This window comes from Lagopus muta, chromosome 1, assembly GCF_023343835.1.
Source record: "Lagopus muta isolate bLagMut1 chromosome 1, bLagMut1 primary, whole genome shotgun sequence".
NCBI lineage: Eukaryota > Metazoa > Chordata > Aves > Galliformes > Phasianidae > Lagopus > Lagopus muta.
The window spans coordinates 67116118-67138480 of NC_064433.1; the positions used below are offsets into that span (position 1 = coordinate 67116118).

The 22363-nt window shown below is 39.2% G+C and overlaps 1 protein-coding gene across 4 annotated transcripts in view; it reads right to left on the bottom strand.

Moving 5' to 3' along the window:
* ITPR2 (inositol 1,4,5-trisphosphate receptor type 2) overlaps window positions 1-22363 on the bottom strand; it is a 270236-nt gene that overhangs the window by 171472 nt on the left and 76401 nt on the right. For all 4 annotated transcript variants that reach the window (XM_048933484.1, XM_048933481.1, XM_048933480.1 and 1 more), the window contains 11 exons: window positions 14122-14276; window positions 12700-12799; window positions 12401-12561; window positions 9701-9842; window positions 8763-8921; window positions 7630-7802; window positions 5281-5400; window positions 5005-5190; window positions 4120-4371; window positions 2527-2671; window positions 1476-1626 (listed from right to left, as the gene is read on the bottom strand). In XM_048933484.1, coding sequence (XP_048789441.1) covers window positions 1476-1626; window positions 2527-2671; window positions 4120-4371; window positions 5005-5190; window positions 5281-5400; window positions 7630-7802; window positions 8763-8921; window positions 9701-9842; window positions 12401-12561; window positions 12700-12799; window positions 14122-14276 — 1744 coding nt within the window. The remainder of the gene's footprint in view (window positions 1-1475; window positions 1627-2526; window positions 2672-4119; window positions 4372-5004; window positions 5191-5280; window positions 5401-7629; window positions 7803-8762; window positions 8922-9700; window positions 9843-12400; window positions 12562-12699; window positions 12800-14121; window positions 14277-22363) is intronic.

The window sequence follows — 22363 nt, forward strand, 5'->3', positions numbered from 1 at the left end:
ATGCTGGTTGTGAATTTGGTATCACGCTGCTGATACAGCTAAGAGATGCAGAGACTACATAAGCAGGTCAAATGTTCTGTGTGTTTAGAGCTTATTTCAAACCTTCTCATTACCTAGTAGCAAAGACAAAATCAAGATGTGAGTGGATGACAGTTACAGGGCTGGTTTAAAAGGGCTGCTACTTAATATTGGTCCAATGACTATCCTCAATCTGATTGTTTTCAGTTCCCATCTGATTACTGAGACAAAAGTTACATCACTGCTGGATCTCTGACAGGATGGAAAGCAGATTGTGATGACTTAAGAATCTTCAGATCCCTCACACTGCAAGTATAGTACCTGGTGGTTTCTTCTTGAGCCCCTTTTCTAATCTTAATTTGGCACTGAATGCTGGTGGTTGGTTTGTTTTTTTTTCTGATGTCTTTTCTTAATGAAGAACACTACTCTCTTTTGCTTGAGTAGTATGCTTTTCAGATATGAAATATGCTCTTCAAGCATGAACCTCTACAGCTAGGTGATCAAACGTACTGAACAGGTGGTATGAAACTGCTTCTAAATTACATACCTTTGTGCCATAGGCATCTTCATAGCTTAATGCTGTCCTAAGCCTGTACTTCCAGAGAAAGAAAGAGGACTAATAAGATGGCTGGGCATAGTAGTCAGACACTGAGGATCATTCTGAGTATCAATGCATAGATGCATTATACAGTTTATGTTTTACAACCTGCCAAACAGAAAAGTAGAGGGAGGCCAAAGACAATATGTAACCATCTAAAAATGGAGATCTTTTATAAAAAACTTTAGAAGGCCTCTCCAGCAAATCTTACTGTGATTTTAACTAACAACACTTGTCTCCCTGCATCAAAAGTCCAAAAAAGTGCTATTTTTAAGCCTACGTAGCACATCTACTTTTAAGTCATCATACAAAAAGCAATAGGACATACAATATTGTCCCAGGGTTGTCAGCTAGGCACTCTAATCTGGTTAAAAAAATATTCTAAACTGACAAACAGATGTACAGGATGGCCTCACCTAGACTTTCATCATCTGGTGCTTCTGCAGTTCTTGGAAAAGTTACACTATATTCTCTTTTTAAGTGAAGTGTAGAGGAGATTGACAAATACTCGTGCCATACATGAGACATCATAATTGCTGTGCCCAGACAAATGCTATTTTTGTACTTTCTGAGGATGGTTAATGCAAAGGACACCAAAACCTTGATCCAGATTTGAAAGTTCAATTCTAAACAAGCAAGGGAGCAGTAGCATCAATACAATAACCACAAATCATGAAGTCTTCAGCTCTGTTCAAAAAGGTTCCTTTTTAGACAAGCATCTTAATGTGACCTGTGATAACGCCCTGTTGGTGACTTTATGTGTGGATAAATAAATCAGAAAAATCAGTAAGATATTCCAAAAAGTACCCCAATACAGCAAGTTACACACTGGAATATAATATTTTGTTGCATTTCTTACCTCCATCCTGAAACTTGCTCAGTCTTTCAAAGTATGATGACATAGGAACTTGAACAATATCTAGAATTGCCAGAAGTGTACGGGTCAGTCTGAGAAGCTCACTAAAACTATAAAAGCCAAAGTATATGAGGTTTCGAGCTAGATGTACCACCTGTGACAAAAACAAAAATGAAGTATTGTCAATCTTTGTGTTATTCATCTGTGAGATAAAGTTGCATTTTACACAGCATCTTGCACAGCAATCGAGATCTAGAGTGCATTCACATTAGTACAAGTGTTTCCACTCATTTAAATTGGCTTTGGTCCAAGGCCATTGACATCAAATGTTTTTCAAAGTCGGACAAAAAGAAGGAAAATAATCTGAGGCTTAAGATGGACTGAAAAGATACAATTGCATCTGAGAAAATAAATAAGACTGAGAAGAAAAAATCCAGGAAACTGTTTAAAGAGACAGTAGTTGTACAGAAAAAATGGAAAAGAATAGCATTTGACTGAAGGTGAATGAAATTTGAATGAAGGTGATTTCAAATGACCAGAGGTAGGAGCAAAAAAGTTCTGAAGGTAGATTGAAGAAAGAATTGTAAAAGCTATAAGCACTTCCCCCTTTTCAACTCTATTCGAATATGTATGATTTACGTCTATCTGAAGTTTCTGTCAGGAATTTCAAACAATATTTGAAATGCAAGATTATTCAGAGAATTTCTTTCAAAATTCTACACAGAGAATAGTATTTGCTTACACTGAAAAATCCTGGTGTGCTGGTTTACTAATGTGGAGAGAAAGAATACATCATCGTCCACACTCCCTCTACACACATCCCTTCTCCTGCCACTGAAATGCAACAGTCTTAGGAGAAGGAGGAAACAACACAGCTGTTTGACAGAAGACAGTAATATTATTTTGTGTAATAATAGTTATCTACGAGAACACCAGAATTAGAAATCGGTGTTTCACTGGCGCATTTATTCTGAAGGTGTTTCATTTTGAAAGAACCAATGTCCACCTAGCTGAAATGAGAAGGAATACTGTAAACAAGGATGGAGATTGGTACCTCAAATGTAAGTTTATTTTTCTCCTTGTCACCAAAAGGAAAAGGCTGATTTACAACTTCTTTCAAGTACTCTTCCACAAATTCCATAGTTAGTGCAAATTTCCTCTTCATTTCATTTCTTGAAGAATCCGTGAAAGAATCATACCTACAATGCGAGACACAGAAGGAAGGGATCAGTTGACACTAAAGAATAAATAAACCAACAATAACCCTTTAAAATCTCTATCAGTCTTCTGCAAGGAGAAAGGGTAGAGGTCAACTAATTCTACATAGACATGTAAAGACACCAGACAGAAGATGCACAAGCTTCTCCTCCAACAGTAGGAGGTGCAATGAATGGGAATAACACGGACAGAAAGATACTATGGTTCTGACTGATAGCACTAAGTTCTGACTGATATTCACTAAATCACTAAATCTCAGCTTTCCTCTCTCATCAGCCAGAGAATGGGATGGAACAGAAACATCATCAAGTACAACTGCTTGACCAGGGCTAACCAAAAGGGAATGTGTACTATTAAGGCATTATCCAAATGCCTCAGAAACAGACAGGCATGGGTAATCAACCACCTCTTTATGAAGCCAATTTTAGTGTTTGACCACTAAAGTAAATAAAAGAGTAAATAAAAGTTTTCTAATGACCAGTCTGAACCTCCCTGGGTGCAGTTTAGTGCTGTTCCCATGGAACCCGTCATCATTTATCAAGGAGGAGTGACCAGTACATCCCTCTCCACCTTCTCCATACAGGAAGTTGAAGACTGAATGAGGTTTCCTCTCAGCCTTCTGTTCTCCTTTACTATCTCTACAAGAAAGACAGCAGACCAGGAATGAAGCTCAGGACAATCAGCTTCCACCAACAATTAGACTCTGCTGTCCTAAGTCAAAACACTCCCTCATATCAGTAGCAGAAGCAAGACTGTCTGCTGCATTGCTACACTTCACCCTCTTTATCTGTTCAGCCAGATATTCCATGTCTGGGTCTAGCCCAGCGGTGCTTTAAATCACTTAAACCAAAGAGGGCTTCCACTGAAGTCAATTTAACATGTGCTTAAGTATGTGGAAGACCAAAGCTTTACTGAACTGTTTCTGGGGCAATAACTGTACTTAGCTGCAAATTTTGGTTCTCCAAATGTAACTTTCAGTTAAGGAAGAAGTTTAAAACTAAATTCCAATGTGGTACATGCCTGATGTTAGGCACAATTTGATTACTTCAAGTTCTGTTGTTCTGATGAAAGGCCATTCCATTTTATCCTCAGTTTGTTCTGTATAAGAGAAGTGAGAAATAAAGTGAAGTAAAATGGAAAATGCAGCGCTAAAGGCCATGGTTTAGTGATGGGACTCAGCAGATCAGGTTGACGGTTGGACCTTCAGTTCAGATCCTGAAGATCATTTCCAACATCGACTATTCTGTGACTCTATTTCCAAGTAAAGCTACTCAAGGAAGTTTCCGAGATTAACAATAACTAACTGCTCACTGTTCTGCATCTGAATACCTTTTTAAATGCATGTGTTGGCATTAGACAGCTACAACCATTTTGTTCTAAGCCCCAATAAAATAATTTTGTACCGTATTTTGCAACATTTTCAACTCACTCATGAATTGTGATCTTGGTAGGAATTTCAGTCCACAGTCTGGCGTATCTGACAGGCACCACTGACTCCTGAGGATCTCTGTCCACATGCATGTGGAGCATCAACCGGCAAAAAGAAGCCCGGAGGTCATAAGGAAGGCTTTCATCAGACATGCATCGCAGGATCAAGTCTACTGATAGCTGTGCAGAAATCTGGTTGATGGCTAGATACTGGCGGTCCAGGCACATTCTTGCAAAGAGGTTCAGTTGGTACCTTAAATAAGAATAATAGCACATTTCCAACTGGTTTATTTGAATACTATGAAACAATGAACCTCAGAATCTCACTTTACAATTGTGATGTCAGCTCTTCTGCTGTAAACAGTAAAAATGATTAAGAGTGGTTTTGCTAACCAAGGGACAAACTTGCCGTTAAAAATGTTAATGTCAGGCTCCAATCCCCATTAAGACTGGGCTCCCTTTGAAACTCAAAGCATTGTTCAGTGGAAGACTGAAGTATTTAAACAGTTTGTTTTCAATCAGTATAAGACACCATTCCATGATCCTATCTCCTTTCTATACTCTGGGATGTTATGAATGCTCCTTCAGTGTATACCTTGCTTCCAAGAACAGCAGGGCATGATAAAAATAGTTTCATAAATAAAAGGTTAGAGGAAACATTAGAGAGACACAAAAAGCTGTCACAAACAAAGAAAACTAAGTGTATGTCTGGAATAGACAACAGAGATGGTGATGCTTCCTATAGGAAAAATCTGAAACAAACTTTTAATCCCTGTTTCTGGTATGACTTGCTTTCCTTTTTTGACATTGGCAATGGACTGGATAAGAACTGCACCAGGCTCCAGGGTGAGTTTACATTTTCATCTATTTGCATAAGCAGTTTTACCTGTAGTAGGTAAGAACTTCTAAGTCAACTTTTGTGCCCTCTTTTGCCTCCTGAGCCAGGTGTCTGATGGCTTTGCCATGAGGTTCCTTGTTACTGTCAATCCAGTAAAGCCACACTTCCTCTTCATCAATGTCATCTGAGATGACTGAGCATTCTAAGGGATTGTCCATTTGTGTTGAAATGAGCCTGCAAGTACAAAACATTCACAAGGCAGCCACTAACAATGTAACAACAGAGCAAATAACAAAAAGATATGCTCTGATTATGGATGCTCACTTCGTCTGAATGAGAATGTCAGCATTTCCTGGACTCAGCATAAACTTGCAGATGAGTTCCTGTGTTACTGGTATTGCTGTGGTGTTAGATACACACAGGTCTGATAAATAATCCAGGAACCTGTGCAGTCAAAAGAAAAAAACAAACACAGATGCAACAGAACATATGGTTTTAAATACCGCACAGAAACATTGCTCTAAAAATCTCCAGTATATGTCACTAATATACTAAAGAGATTGTATATTGTGAGTTTTTTCAAAATACAGTCTTCGTTCATTTAAACTATTGCAATTCCCAACGGATGGACAACAGCTCTGAGAGAAGCCCTGAACTGTCAATTCAAGGAGAGAAAGAAAAAGACCCCAAGTAAGACACTTCTCAGCAAATCAAAGGTGAAAGAGTTGTGCCAGAACTTAAGCAGCCTAAGGATGTCTTAAGCTCAACTGGAAGTCTTTATCATAACCAAGAACCAAAAGCAAGAACTCATATTCTTATCCATCTTACCCACCCAGGTAATGGATGACTCCCTAAAGCAAGCAGCAAGGAGATATTACTTTTGCTGGAGATAGCCATGGGTCCTCTGAGGAACTCCACTGCACTGGAGGAGTTCACATCTACAGTTTAAAGCTTTCTTTTGAGTTTCTGATGTGACATAACCAAAGATTAGTGGAAAGAGACCTGGCAAGATCTGTATTCAAAGCAGTCACTCTATGAAAAGCAGAACTAAAACTATTACATGTAAACAGTTTCCTATAAATTTGCATCTCAAATTTCAGTCTCCTGATGTTTAACAAGGTTCACACAGAGGCTTTTGTTGCCCCTGGGACACTGATAAAATATCAGCTTCTTGACCCTCTTTTATTGATCTCTCCATTTGTATTACCAGTACTTCACACTGCAGCCTTTCCCTCACTGGAATATAAAAAGTGCCTCTTCCTTCCATGTATCTTCTTATTTTTACAGGATTTTTAGGAATTGATTATCCTTCACAACTCTAGCAAATGTGGCTAAAAATAAGCATGGGCTCAAGAGCCAGTAAGGGAATGGACAGAAGCTGGCAAACGCACACAGAGCATATACACCATTTCCTCAGAAATCCAGGTAAAAACCTTAACCATTCACCACCATTTGTTTCAATGCTAAAATGAAGGAAGGCTTTAAATTTGTAGCCTGTGTGTTTTAGAGCATACTGTCACAATTCTTATTCTCAATGCTGAAAAAAAATCTATGAGATTCTCCATGCAAACAAATGCCATAAGATCAAGCATCTATTGGTCAGATTGCACTATCTCAGCAGGGTGCATTTTTCAAAATTTAACTGCACTCGGAGTTCAGCCTTAAAAAAGCGAGCATATATTTCAAAATGAAATTTAGATAAGTAACAATACTAAAATGTCCTTCACCACAAAAACAATGACATCAATAAACATAAGAACCCTTCAGCATTGAAGGGCATCTGATCTCACGTGGCTCCCTCTGTCTGTAATGACCAGAGCCAATATAGTTTAGCATGGCAGAGGCAATAAGATTTCAGCATGAGGTAAAATGGCTGCAGACATACAGAGCATAATTGAAGCAGTATAGCACCAGGGCCCTGAGCAATATCCTGAACTGCTAACAGAAAAATAATATCCACAAATATTGAGGCCATTATTTGGCCTTCTGTTTCTTAATTTCTTATATTTGTATTACTTTGCTACTTTTACAACTGAAAATCTAATGAGAAAATTAAATTGATTTTCCATTAAAAAATACATTTATACTGTGACCTAAAGCTGATAAAAAAAAAATTCTGACAGAGCTAGGTTAAAGGCTAGAGTTTTTCATTTGAAACAAGATCTGCTCTAGAGCACATGTTCACCGGGATCTTTGCCATCCTACGCCTGATTCGCCATCTTTTCAGCTCTGACTTGCAATCAGGAGCTGATTAGGAAATTAGCAGGAAAACTGATTAATAAAACCTTAGTTAAGCTAACATCAACGTCATTTCCATCAAGGTTGTTATTAGCAGGGCAACCAGCACAAACAGCACTTTCACAGAGCAGCAGAGTTACAAAAAAATAAAATTTCTGTTCAGTTGTCTCAATCAATTTGAAGTAAAGCCAAACTTTCAGAAGCGTTCTGCAAAAACCTCACTTTTCACCAAGATTTAGATCTGAAATGCAGATATCAACTCTCCAGAAGTACGATATCTCTGATATTTTCTAGCACAGTGCTGTACACGTATTTTTTTTTGTCTGTGAGGTCAAAAAAAAAAAAAATTAGCTGGAAGAAAGCAATAACATAATAACAAATAGCAGGGAGATTCATGGCTGCTACAAATGTAATGTTATATGGACCACTTCAAACCTTGGCTCTCGATTTCTCCTGAGTAAATTAACAAAGGTCTCGATTTCTTTAGCCGTGATGTGTTTCTCTAGCAGTTTTCTGTTGTTGTGCAGCAAAGCTGTGATGGTGTCTTCTGCCAAAATATCATAACCAATCTGGGACTGCATGACGCAGAAGTTCTTCGCAATATATTCCTGAAAAAATGAAAATCTCTGTGATGATCTGTTAAGCAATAATGTTTTTCTTTTAGAATTGCAAATATCCAGCTCCATTAACAATCAAAATAATACTCAAAACTTTCCTCACTAAACTGGCCCAAACAATGTACATCTGAACACCTAAAATATGTACTCCAACAAGACAGAATATTAGGATTGACTAACTCTTGTTATTCTTTCATAAATCAAAGAAATAAATACATAAAATAGGTGTAAAATTAAAGAAATGGCAAACTTTTTTTTTAAAAAGGAAAACCAAAACTTTATATAATTTTAAGAAACTTTCTTGCTCTCTTCTTCCCTTCTCTCTCCTGCAAGACAAAAGTATTTCTTAAAAGTGTTAGAAAGAAAACAAAGTCATCACACATAACAGTTCAATTTTTTATTTTCAGCTCCTTTAGCCCTATAAAGCTAGTAAGGGCTCTTTTCTGTGCTGCAACATACAAAGCACTCAGTATCATGTTCTGAATTATCTCATGTTCATCAGGAGTCTCCAGCAGAGGAAAATCATGCTATCTGATCGAACAGCCTCTGGTTTGACTCACTGCTATCACAACATAAATATTTACAGCACAGAATCACAGAGAATTTTGCCTTCCCCACTGATACCCTGGAGCCTATGAAGGAAGCAGTGGACACTCATCTCAGTCAGAGCCTGTGAACATACATCGAAGCCCGCCAGGAGAACGAACCTATAACATTCATTGCTAATCACTCCGTTCATATAAAATTGCCTATAAAACAAAAACACTATTTCACAGCATGAGTCTGTGTAAGCATCTTTCTACTTACTAATAACCAACACAAAACCCAGTTCTTCCATTCTCCCTTAAGATAAGATTACCAGAGGATCATACCTGTAAATCCGGAGTGCAACATCAAACACAAGATGTAAAATAACAGAATTTAGAGGAAAAATTCTTGAATACCACTGACCTGGTTCTTCCTATAGTCCTGCTGGGAATGTCTGAGAACTCTGTAACATAACCTTAACATGTATTTGTATGGGGCATATCTCTGGTCACCTAGGTCTTCAAGTCTCAGCATTGATCCTTCACCTTTGTCCTTAAAAGGAGCTTTGAGGATCCCGAATATCTGTTCAAAATCAAAATCACTGAGGATGAAAATCAAGCCAAGATTTTTTTTTAACCTGTACCTGTCAATTTCCTCTGTCAGGATCAGAACAAAGCATCTATAGGCTCAAGTCAGAATTCAATCACTTCACTTATTATCTACAAATCACCGAATAAGAAAGGGGCAAAGGGACAAGGACAATCTCAGACATTAAAACATAAGCGTTTAGCTTTGCATTTCCACACCAATTTGTTTGATACTACTTTTTCTTGACTGTTATCCTAGTTTAAAACATTGTCAGTTAAGTGCCTTAATTTTAGATAAATTAAGGATGAAAAAGCACATAAGGGCTGCTATCTAGCTTAATTCTTTTCACTTTATTATTTATTTACTATTTCAGTAAGACACTTTAAAAGAATATTAATTCTGATTTACATGCAGTCAGTCCTCAAATAAGTCAGAGATCCATAAGGTATTATAAGTTTTCCTTCAAGGAAAACACTTGCAGGATCAGGACCATGTAGTAGACTTGCTTCAAATTTCTTCAACAATTTACTTGTAAATAAAGTCTTAAAAATCTTATAAGTCATCAGAATTACAAGAGACTAACAGACATTAAATTCCGGGCCTTTTGCTGTGAGTCTTGATTAATGAGTTTCATGTCTAATGAATCCAGTTACGTATAACTCAAGATAGCATAAGCCAACTTACCTGAAACCAAGTTTTTATCAATTCTTTCTCTCCTACAATCTATTTGGAAGTACAATCAAGTTACTCATACTTGAACATGCAGAGTATACCTGAGCCAATATATTTTGTTCCCGCATTAATTTTTGTCGCTCCCGGTTTGGCTTAGTAATGACCACGTCCAAAACTTCCTGCCCATTGTTAGGCACATCAGACACAAAGAAAATCAGATCTTCCAATAACTTGGTCACAAATCTAAAATGAATAGACAGATCCTTATTATACACAGTCATTCAACACTTGTTAGGATTCATTAAGAAAGAAAATCACATTTTAGAACAAGCTTTATCTAGTGCATCAGAACTTCAATCACTGCAAAGCTAAGTTTGACATATACCAAAGGCTTCCAGGTCTCAGATCAGCACAGGTTTGAATCCATCACAGTGACATTTTCCAAGACATTAAACAGCAACCAGAAGAAAAAAGGGAGGATGCAAAATTGATGTAGAATAGATGCAGACTGCTTAGAAATCCAAAATCTCTACCAGCTGATTGCAAGGCCCAGAAACAGTAGACAGATACTCTTACTCAGCCCAGCAACAATTTCCACTGGGAAGTTAGTAACACTGGCCCATGAAACAAGATTGTGCACTCACTAGAGGAATAAAAACAGTTTGCCGCTGCACTATTTCCCTACTGACAGGAGAAACTATTGAAAAATGACTTGGAAAAAAAAAAAACACTTTTATTTCACCCATTCTTTCCTACACAAAAAAAGATTTGGCAGAAGTAAATGCTAAAACAGGACAAAGGCAAGCCCTTCCATCTTCAAGCAGTGTAGGTCATCGCCACCTTGCTGTTAGCATACCTTGCCAGGTATACACAGAGAGAAGCGTGGATGACCACAAATTTCCTTAAAAGAATTGGCAGTCTTTCACAAACAAAACCCAGCACATTTCCCACCCTTAGCAGCATTGTCTGAGTTTGGCAAATATTTAGTCTATAATTACTAAACCTGGCAGGAAGATACTCGATAGATTTCCAAAGACATCTCTGAGAACCAGACAGAAAGCTTTCATTAAGTAAAAGAAGGCTTGGATGTTCAACTAATCCCTCTAAATGAGTTTTCAGCCTAGTAGTGGATGTTGGAGAACAGTAAGGTCCCCAGAACAAAGCACCTCACTAACAGAAAATGCAGGAAACGTAAACATAGGGTTGATCAACTAGGAGTGAGCTCTTGGAATCTCTACTTACCCAAGCAGGAAGGTAATAAGACAGGGAAACAAGAAGAGTAGGGTTTTTTTTGGTTGTTTGTTTGGTTTTTTTTTAAAGGAAATCACAGGAACAAACTAATAACAGCAATATCATGAAATCACAGAATCATAGAATCACCTGTGATGGAAGGAGCCTTTAAAGGTTATCTAGTCCAAATCCCCTGCAATGAATAGGGGATTTTGACATCTACAGCTAGACCAGGTTGCTCAGAGCTTTTCTTGTTCTTCTTTGCACCCCTTACTGAATTCAGTTCCAGCAAGGCCTTGGACTTCCTGACCTTACCCCTATACAGCCTAGCAGCCTTCCTATCTTTCTCCCAGAGTACCTGTCTCTACTTCTACTGTCTGCATATTTTCTTCCTGCTCTCCAGTTTGACCAGCAGGTCCCAGTTCAGCCATGCTGCCTTCCCTTCCTGACTTCCAACACCTGGCAATAGAGAGCTCTTGTGTTCTTCTGCTGAAAGCTTCCTTAAAGATCTGCCAGCTCTGCTCCACTCCCGTTCTCAATTATTTCATGCGTGTGTTGTACCAGTACATCAACATCAGAACTTGACAATACTGGATTGCAGTGACGCAGCAGTGCAAGGCTCATACAAGGATGTCACACCTTCATTATGTTGTATCCCCATCTGATTTGACTCAACAATGAATGAAATGGCTTTCCAAGATTGTGTACTAATACCTTGGCTGTTACAGATTTGCCTGTTAAGAGAAATCCTTCACCTGATACTAAACTACCTGTGCTAATTGCCACTGACAAAAGACTTGTGGACTTGACAAACAGCATAAATTGTTTTGTCACCAAAAATTAACATTTCCAGCAAAAAGCTCTGTATGATGCACAGTAGAATAAAAGATAAAAATTAACACTGTAAGAGATGCTATCTAACATTCAGTTTTACCAGACAGCTGAACACAAATAGGCAACCACATCACTTGCAGTGGGAAATACGTAGCTACAAAGTACAACAAAATCCCTTAATTCAGGGCTGGGTGTAAAGAACAGACATTCTTTGAATTGAAGCATGGATGGATATAAAGAGTAAACACTGAAGACAACAGAAAATGTAAAACAGGAAAGTAAACAGGGAAAAATAAAATCACAGAATCACAGAATATCATGAGCTGGAATGCACCCACAGGGATAATCGAGTCCCCCACTTGGCTTCACACAGAACCATCAAAAATCCAAACCCTACATCCTCAAGCACTGTCCAAACACTCCTTGAACACAAGCATGGTGCCACGATCAATGTCCTGGAGACCCTGTTCCAGGACTTTTCCTATCCCCAACCCAATCCTCTTGACACACCTCCATGCCATTCCCTCAGGTCCTGCTGCTGTCATCAGGTGAGATCAGAGCCTCTTATAAGAAAGAAAGGAAAGGGACAATCACAGCAGTCTCTCAATCACTGCAAGTCTTGCTTCTACTGCCCTAGCAGTACAATGAATTACACTTAGCCATTACTGTGATAACATGATACCATGATGCTAGGAGTAACACTAACTTAACAACAACAATAAAAAAAGCTCACCAACCTCCTTTCATTCTGGGTTATTGTTCCATTCTCCAGCTTTTTAACAGTTGATGCTAAGACCTTGTTCGCATCATTAGCAAAGTCCAAGTCTCTGACCTCAGATAGAGGAACTGATACAATGGCAAAAGCCTCCTTGTCCTCTTTTGTTTGGCACGTCCCAATCTGCAATAGTTTGTAGCTTAATTAGGGTAACCAATTCACTCACCTTTGCCCAATTATGCATATTTTATATGTCAAGATCACTCTTAGGAAATTCTAGGAATTATGTTGGGATTCCAACCCTGAGAAATTAGTGTTTACCTTTAACATTACCGGCCTTTCTTCATTGGTGTCTATTGGGATGCTAGTGCTAGTAACCCAAGTATTGGTACACAAATGCCTCAGTCGGACATAGGAGTTCCTAAAGGAGAGGAAAGCAAACAGTGGGTTAGATGGATCCTTTCTGAGCTAAACTGGGCAAGGTGAGATGTGGTTTAACACGTGGACATGAGATGTGACACCAGCCACTCATAATAAAAAGGCAAGGGAAACCTAGAAGGTACTATAACGCTATTTCCCCTTGTGTCTTTTCTTTCTGATCCAGCATAAAGCAGTAACAAGGACAGCATCTTGGGATTATGCAGAATGCTGCTTTTAAACATTTCCATAAGTCTAGGAGTAAAGTATTCCTTATATGAAAAAAAAAAAAAGGAAAAAATTAAAAGGTACTTTAAAATACTAATTGAATTGAAATACACATCATGAAGAAAAACAACTGTTTTCTTATTATTTTTTCTGCCAAGTAATGAGCCCATTCAACCTGTCACAGAACAAAAGTGCAAATGTGAAACTGATCATGGTTTCAGTTTCACCATTATGATGTGCAAAACCTTGTTCCAAGGAGTGAGCATTTACACTATCAGTTCTCAACCGAAAATCAAGCAAACAAAGAGCATGTATGATATTCGTCTAAACTCTTTCCATTTGATAATTTCTGGCATTACTAAAAAGCAGAGCTGATAAATCAATTACAATTTTTACTCTGAATTGCACTCAGTAAATATATTCACTACAGTCTTCATTAGCACACTCCCTTTCATGCTGATGGACTTTAAGTATTCAAGTAAGAAAATCATCTGGCAAAACTCTGCAGAGCAAATACTTCCAAGTTGCATACATCACTATTTGTAGGTATCTAGCTTTGAACTCCACGCTCGGAACTACTACTAGCCCCAGGTGTCTTCATAGCCATTCAGCCACAGCAAACACCACGTGACTTGTCTAATCAATCCCAGCTGAAGTAACAATTGAAGTTTCAAACATGCACAGGGAAAACCTATGAACCAATTACTGACTTAATTTGAATAACAGACGTGTTCAGAAACAGAAGCACAGTTCACCATACGTATTATTTGGTAGGGAACAATTCAGTTAGATCTACTAGCAGCACATTTTTTTCAAACGGTGCAACTCAATTCTGTCTTCATACATATCTGTGCAACATTTAGCTGGTTCTTTTTCTCTTCACAGATTCTCTTTAAGCGTCACTTGTTTTATCCTTATAATTATTTTATCCAGTCACAGTGGCAGTATCATGTTTTATACATCTCTTGTTTATCTGTGAACACTCTTCAAATTTTAACTGAAGGATTATACTTGCTTATGGTTGACTTTTTCTGCTTTACTCACAGGGATAATGCTAGGAAGAAACCTTGTCAATCCCACAACTTTCTTTTTTTTTACCTAGGAACCAGGCAATCAGCTCTCTGAAGAGTGGTGGCATCCAGTTCAAAGAGAGACGCGATGTCATTTCCATGTGGCACAGAGACCAAAGTATACATAATCTTCTCCCCTGCCTGGCGTTTCTTCTTTGAAGCAGGAAGGTCGCCATCTCTCTGCTGGTTAGGCACAAGGGTTATTTGCTTGCATCAGAGCCCATTATAAATTCTCCAATTACCTTGTGGACAAGTAATAATCTAAATTGTATAATTTTTTTTGTGTACATTCTACTAAGAACGCACCGTGACTGGCTTTGGAGTGCATAACACAAAGGATGCACTTTGCCCCAGGCACACAGGGTCTCAGACAGTCATTATAACAACAGCAGGTCACCAGCTACAGAGAGACTGTAGTACTGTATACATTATTATTTGACATCTACAACTTCAAAAACCTGTACCAATTGCAGACCCTTCACTCCCAACAGATGTAACTACACAGTGCTAGCTTGAGAAGGGCCAAAGTTAAAAGAAGAGCATTAATGAAAACTGGATCTTCAAAAGGGAGGCAGGGAGTAAAGAAGTGAACAATTGGCCTAATTCCACAGTTGTTTTATTTAAATTTAGATTTTTTTTCCATTCCCATATATTCTGAATTGCAGTTGCACACCTTCCAAATAGGAAGAGACAAAAAACACCAGCTAGCTTGCAGTGGAAATCTTAGCACAGGCTGCTAATGCAGCAGAAGTTGGATCCAACACAGGTCTGTGCATGTCCATGGAAACTGGGGAATTTCACTCCTTCACAGGCACCTAGCTTTCCAGAGACACTTACAAAGCTGTGTTGGTGCCTGAGAATATGTGCAGTCCTCACACCCTTTGATACTCCAGGCCCAAAAAAATGTTAAACAAAATCTCACATGGAAACTTAATCTGCATGTAAGGATTGAGAAAACAGCAAAAATATATATCCATGATTTCCATGCACATTCTCCTTTACAAACCTAGGATAAGACCCAAACTGGAAAAGCAGGTAAATTTTCCAAACAAAAATTTGAAAACCAGCTTTCAAAGTTCAAGGTTCAAGGTCAGTGAAAGGGTAAGTTGTACAAGATAATTTAGAACAGCATCCAGACTTTTTTTTTATATTACCCATAAGTTACATCCAAATCTAATTACATTTTCCCAGAACTGATCCACTCTGCTATCATTTCCAAACTGTAAAGGCTGGTATACAAAAAGGGAGGACATTTCATAATCATGTAGTTTTTCCCTAGGGCTCCAGGAAAAACACACCAAAATATCAAACCATGCTCTGCTCTGTGTTAAGTATTTTTATACTCCCTCATTACACAGTGTCTGAGCATCTCCCATGGGTCATTAAACATGAGCATACACACATGTGCAAGTTTCCGTAACAAGAGGTAAAGTGAATGGCATGTCTCCAGTGCTTCAGTAGTTCATAGTAACCATCAGTTCTGTGAGGCAGTTCCTCCTGACGTTTGGGGCTGACTCCACTTGCTCGCAAGTTTCCCCAGCAATTGCTATTAAACAATAGAGTTAGCTTATCGGGCTTTTACCCCGCCAGCCAGGTTTAGCACCTGCCAGATCAGACCTGCCATACAAGCAAGAGCTGGTTTCTAGTCTCAAAAAGCACATCTCAACAGAATGCAAGACAGTGTCTATAATACTGCTAGCTGCAATGCCAAGCTTAGCTGAAGGAAATCTGGCCTGCACAACAGCTATGCACTAGTTCTAGATTGCACTGCAGCAAAAGCCTCGGAACTGTCCTCATACTTTAATTCAGACACACCTCACAACCCAACCATGATTATGAATCTTATTCTTTGGAATAAAAACATAACGAAAAGTGACTTTGACCTTGAGAGCTCTGAAAACAAATTAAACATAGGGAGTGCACAGATAGAGAGATACAGTCATCGCATAGAAAAGTACAATTAATATTTATGTTTGAATTTACACCTGACTGCAAGCACAAAACTCTGCAAGAGAGAGCATATGCATTTGCTCACAGAAAGTTTCTTATGTTTAATCAAATTTAATAAGCAGTCATCAGAATCTGCACTTAATCTAGCCACTATTAAATGTGCTGATGAGTCCATATGAGGAAGTTGAAAGAAGGGGAAAGTATTAGACTGCTTCACATTAATCAGGTGGTATGAAAAAACACATAGAAAACACAGCATTCCTAAGTAGAATAAAACAATGACATTTGCACAGGTAAGTAACCGGCATATAGCAGATGTAGCCAGCAAAAATCTGATTCAACTGAGAGAAGGGAGAAATAGACAGGTAAAGGGATTCAAATATAGAGTGCAGAAAATTCAACTCAAAGCAGCATGAAGAAGAAGAGAAGCAAATGAAGAGTTTCAGTAGTGGCAGTGGCAGCCAGAGAAAGAATTCCCAAGACTGGTCTAGTATGAGAGATGGAGGTTGGCACCCCTGCCTGCGGCAGGGAGCTTGGAGCTTGATGATCCTTGAATTGCCTTCCAACCCATGCCATTCTGTCATTCCATGATTCTGTGAAGAATTCTTTCAGCAAAAACAGGTGAATTACATGCTAGGAGTAGAGAAAGAAAAAAAAAAGGGCAAGAACTATGGGTAAAGTAATTCAAGCAAATGGCAAATTCACTAAGAAAAAAATAGTTTTGATTGTCCCAAACTGTTGGTAAGTTAGTTACAAGCTATAGCAATTCAAATTAGATACATATGTATGGTAAAGAAAATCACCTCACTCTGTAATTGTCTGGTAAAATCACTTGTAAGGATGCAGGAAATGTAGATTCAGTTACTTTCCTGTGTGGCAGGATTTGGACCTCACCTTTCAAAAGAAGGCAGTTTTCTACAATGGCATAAATGCATCAGTGAACAAAGGAAGAGCTATGATGTCACCTATCTGGGCTTCAGTAAGACCTTGGACACAGTCTCTGCTAACATCCTTCTCTCCAGATTTGAAAGATATAGATTTTATGAGTAGACTGATGGATGAGGAACTGGTTGCAAGACTATATGTAGAGTGTGGTGTGGTCAATGGCTCGGTGTCTGGATGAAGATCAGTGACATGTGGCGTCCAACAGGGGACTGTATTGGGACCAATACTCTTCAGCATCTTCATCAGCTACACTGCTGATGATAGATGATTGTTGATGACAGTCAACAAGCTGTGTGGTGCAGTTAACATGCCTGAAGGATGGAAAGATATTCAGAGAAACCTAGACAGGGTCAAGCAGTGGACCCAAGAGAATTTCATGAGATTCAAGAGGAGGGGACAGACTCGTTAGCAGGGTATGCTGCAACTGGAAAAGGAAAAACTGTTTCAAATGAAAAGAGGGGAGATTTAGATTGGATGTTAGGAAGACTTTTTTGCAATAGGGGTAGCAAGGCACTGGAACAGGCTTCCAAGAGAGGTGGTGGGTGCCTTGCCCCTGCAGACATTCAATGTCAGGTTGGATGGGGCTCTGATCAACCTGATGTGGCCATAGATGTCCCCGTTTATTGCAGGGGAGTTGGACTACATCATCTTTAAAGGTCCTTTCCAACTCAAATGATTCTATGAGTCTATGATTCTATACAGCCAATGGTCATGACGTTCTTCCAGAACAAACTCATGTAGGAAAGTAAAGGCTGAAAGTTCAAAAAAGGAGTCACAGTGAAAAGAATCAGCCCTTCTGTTGAAGATCCATGCTAACAGCAAATACCATAACTCCTGGGCTTCCACCACTGGCTTGCAGTGCATCACAACTTAAAAAGAAGTTTAATGTATATGTAAATACAATGAAGATGTATAGTGTTTGTAATCTGAAGGGCAGATACATTGTAATTAGTGACAACATCTGTATTGTAATTGGAGATAATTAGATTTGTCTTTCTTGAGACTTGCAGCTCAGAGGATGACCCTTCTTCACAGATCTTCATATAATTTGCTAGCAATTGTAAACAACTCTGTGTCCTTATATTCTTCATCTCTATTGGGTATCACACCTGAAATTTGGAAGATTTACAGGGAGTTTTGTTTAGGAATGGCCTACCTGCAATAAATAAATAAATAAAAATACTTAAGGAGGAAACAAAAAAAACAGGCCTGGAATGCCTTTCCTTCTAGAATGTAAATCCAATCTACAATTCTGACTGGTGAGGACACCTCTTGTACCATAGAGACAGACAAGGATAATGCCCTACTCCTGAATGAATACATTAAGCTGCACTACAGATTTCAGCAGAAATTAAATTTAAAAACAGCCTGCTAAAGCCAGTACAATGTGGTATCTCAAGATGTTAACCCCGTTTAGGAGGCTCTTAGAAACCAGAATTTATTCATAGTAGTAATACAAGAAGAACTCCATTTATTAGATGTTTATAAAAACTCTGTACGAAAAGAAAGCCAATTAATGGCCAGCATCACTTCTTCACGTTAGGAAGCCCTGGCAGACAGCAGTTAGCCTCCTATAACACCTTCGCTGTTGACTCATTTGTGAGTCATCGCATTTTTAGCAGAGACATCACGTTGCAATTCTGTTGTTAGGAGCCAGAGACATTCTGTAAGAAACAATGTATGCGTTTTCAGAGCTGATTCAGACCTGTGTGCAGCAGCAGAATAATAATAGTGTGCCAGCATCCGTATCTCCCCTTCTCTCCCAGTGACTGCAGAGCCTCTCAAGTGGTCTGACTGCTGGCTTTATATAAGCAGAGACACCGCCATTCTAAAACTGAGGATTTTTTTTTCTGTTTTTCAGATTGTTTACAGCCTCAACCTTGAAAGAAAGATTCCCCAAACATTCTCTAATTGTTTTAATGACATTACCTGTGTCACGCATTATGAAATTTAATTAAACAAACTTAGTTGCTGGAAGGTAATTAAAAAATAAAACTGAAAAAGAGAAAAAAAGAATGTTCATCAGGAAAAAAATAAGTTAGGATGGAAGTAAGAAAGCAAGCTTTGAATTGCATTGCTTCTTGGCATCCATAAACAGAGATAGCAATAAGTCAAAGGAGGTATATCAAATTGCACCAAGAAGGCCATGGCAGAACAGTCTAGCTTCTTTAAAAGAAATGTAAATACATACCAGTCTCAATTCCAAGAGAAATCCGAATAATAAAACTCAGTTTGGAACTGCTTAGGATGAGCGCTCTCATGAAAATGCAGACAAATGGAGGTAAGGTAGACAGCCTTTTAATACTAAGGCACTAACAGATGCCACATTTCCAGCTGCTCTTGACATTTCCCCAGTGTTTATGGTGTTCTTCTAGGTGCTGTACATTTCTGTCATTGGAAATAATGGACTACTTCGCAGCATAAAATACACCAATTTTGGATTTAATGGGAGCTGTAACAGAACACTGCATTTTGATGCACTATACGTTACAATCTCCTACGCTTCAAGAGCTGGATAAGCCTTTGTTTTTTGTTTTTTGTTTTTTTTTTTAATAAGTCCTTTAAATCAGAGAAAGGTCTCATGTTAAAAAATAAAAAATAAAAATAAATTAAAAAAATAAAAAAATCCAGAATTTAGATGTGGGAAAAGCACACACAAAGAATATTAACCAACTCAATGTAAGGCTAAATTTTACCAGAAATCACAGCAATGTTTCACCATAAAATTTGGCTGGAATCTCATGAAGCAGCCAATAAAGGAGCAAGGAAGGCAGTCCAAACAGAGCTTGAGAACAAAAGCCCTAGTGACTTCTGGCAATATTTTTCATCTCAGTTGCCAAAATTATTTCATATTTTTGAGTCACTTAAGGCAAAAAGATGGACTTCGGAAGCGTCTACTGGCTATGCCCACTATTGCACCACAGAAAATCCTTCTCCATTTCTGCTTCCTAAAACTGACAGTTGCCTAAGCAACCGTGATCAGGACTTGTAAACCAGGCAGAGAACATGCACAAGAAGCCCTATCACACATTTATAGTTGAGGGTTGGCACAAAACATACAGATGGTTGTGTCTTCTTTAAAACCTAGATGACAGAGAAAGAACTGGAACCCTTTTATCCCAGCAGTGAAAAGCAAAACAGGCTGCAGGCTCAGCTTCTTCCTTCAGCTGAAAAGATTCAAATATGCCTCTTCTATTTCCCTACTTTTCAGCCTTCAAATCACACTGGTGTAGGTCCACTTCCACCTCCCCTTCTACAGCAGCAGATTTACTTTGCAGGCAACATTTCACAATTAATTGGTTCAAAAGATGAAAAAGAAGATGCCTTTGCAGTGAGTCAATGAGGCAGTCACCTGGCAGAAGAAACACCACATGAAAAACACAGTTCAAGGAAAGCTTGTGTGCTTTACATCACCTGTGTATTGGATACAAGACTGATGTGGCTGGCCCTTGAAGAACTCCAAACACTCTAAGATTCTTTTACTTTTAAGGGACAATTAAACACTGCATCATTACAGCATAAAAGAAATCTCTGCATAGAGAATTTTTTCTACTCAGTTGCTCAAGGTCAGAATGAAGACTTAAAATAATCAGTGCTGACTCATTGTCTTTTCAACAACACTAAAAAGAGGTGAAGGATCCAGAGGTCCTTCCTACCTCACAGAATGGCTTGGGTTGGAAAGGACCCCAAAAATCACCAAAGTTCCAATCCCTCTGGCACAGGCATGATCACCAGCCTTCAGATCTAATACTAGACCAGGTTGCCCAGGGCCCCATCCAACCTGGCATTGAACACCTCCAGGGACAGAAAATCTATAACCCCTCTGGGCAGCCTGTTCCAGCACCTCACCACTCTCTCTCTCTAAAGAACTTCTTCCAATCCAAACCTTCCCTCCTTGAGCTTAAAACTATTCCCACTTGTCCTATCCCAGTCTACCCTCGTACAAAGTTGATTCTCCTGCTGTTTATAATTCCCTGTAAGGCTGCAATGAGGTCTGCTTGCAGACTTCTCCAGGCTGAACAAGACCAGTTCCTTCAGCCTGTCTTCATAGGGGAGGTGATCATCCTTGTGGCGTTCCTTCGGACCGTCTCTACATCTTTCCTGTACTGGGAGCCCCAGACGTGGTCAGACGTGGTTGCAGTTCTCCAGATGGGCTCTCATGAGGGCAGAGTAGAGAGGAACAATCAGCTCCCTGTCCCTGCTGGCCACTCCTCTTCAGATGGAATCCAGGATACTATTGGCCTTCCAAGCTAAAAGAGCACGCTGCTTGCTCATGTTCAGTTTTTCATCCACCAGGACGCCCAGGTCCTTCTCCACAGGGCTACTCTCAAGGAATTCTTCTCCCAGTCTTTATACGTATCTAGCATTATTTCGAACCGAGTACAAAACTTTGTTTTGCACTTTGTTTTGCAGTACTTTGCTATGTTGAACCTCATCAGGTTCACATGGGCTCACCTTTTGAGTGTATTGAGGTCCCTGTGAATGGCATCCCTTCCTTCCATTGTGTCAACCACACTGCTCAGCTTGGTGTCATCAGCAAACTTGCTGAAGGTGCACTCAAGCCTGTCATCAAGTGTCATTGATGAAGATGTTGAAGAGCACCGGTCTCAAGACAGATCCCTGGGTGACACTGCACATCAATGGTGTCCTCTTGGACATAGTGCCATTCACCACAACCCTCTGTCTGTGGCCTTCCAACCTTATCTCCAATTCCTATCACTCCAATTTAGATATAACGATATGGGCAGGGAAGATGTCAAAAGCCTTGCCCAAGTCCAGGTAGATGACATTAGTCACTTTCCCTTTATCCAGCGATGTCATCACTCCAACACAGAAGGCCACCAGATTGGTCAAGTATAACCTTCCCTTGACAAAGCTATGCTGGCTGTCTCGGATCACCTGCTCATCTCCCATGTGCCTTAATGAGTCTTTAAGAGGGATCTGTTCCATGATATTCTCAGGCACAGAGGTGAGGCTCACTGGTCCGTAGTTCCCCGGGTCATCCTCCCACCCTTTTTTGTAAATGAGAGTGACATTCCCTTTTTCCGCTTCCTGGAGACTTCGCCTGACAGCCATGACTTTTCAAATATGATAGAGAACAACTCAGCAACCACATCAGCCAGCTCCTTTAGGATCCTGGGATGAATGTCATCTGGTCCCATACACTTGTATACATTCAGTCTCACAAGGCGGTCTCAGACCAAGCCTCCTGATAAGCCTATTACCAAGCCTTATCAGGATTTCTTCCACAAAATATCTTCAACTGAAAGTGCTGACTGGGTAAAGTAAAATTTCCACAGAGAAACACTTTTGATCATCAACCAGTTTTGATTAAATTTTTAACGGATACATTTGTCCAGTCAGATTTCTCTGGT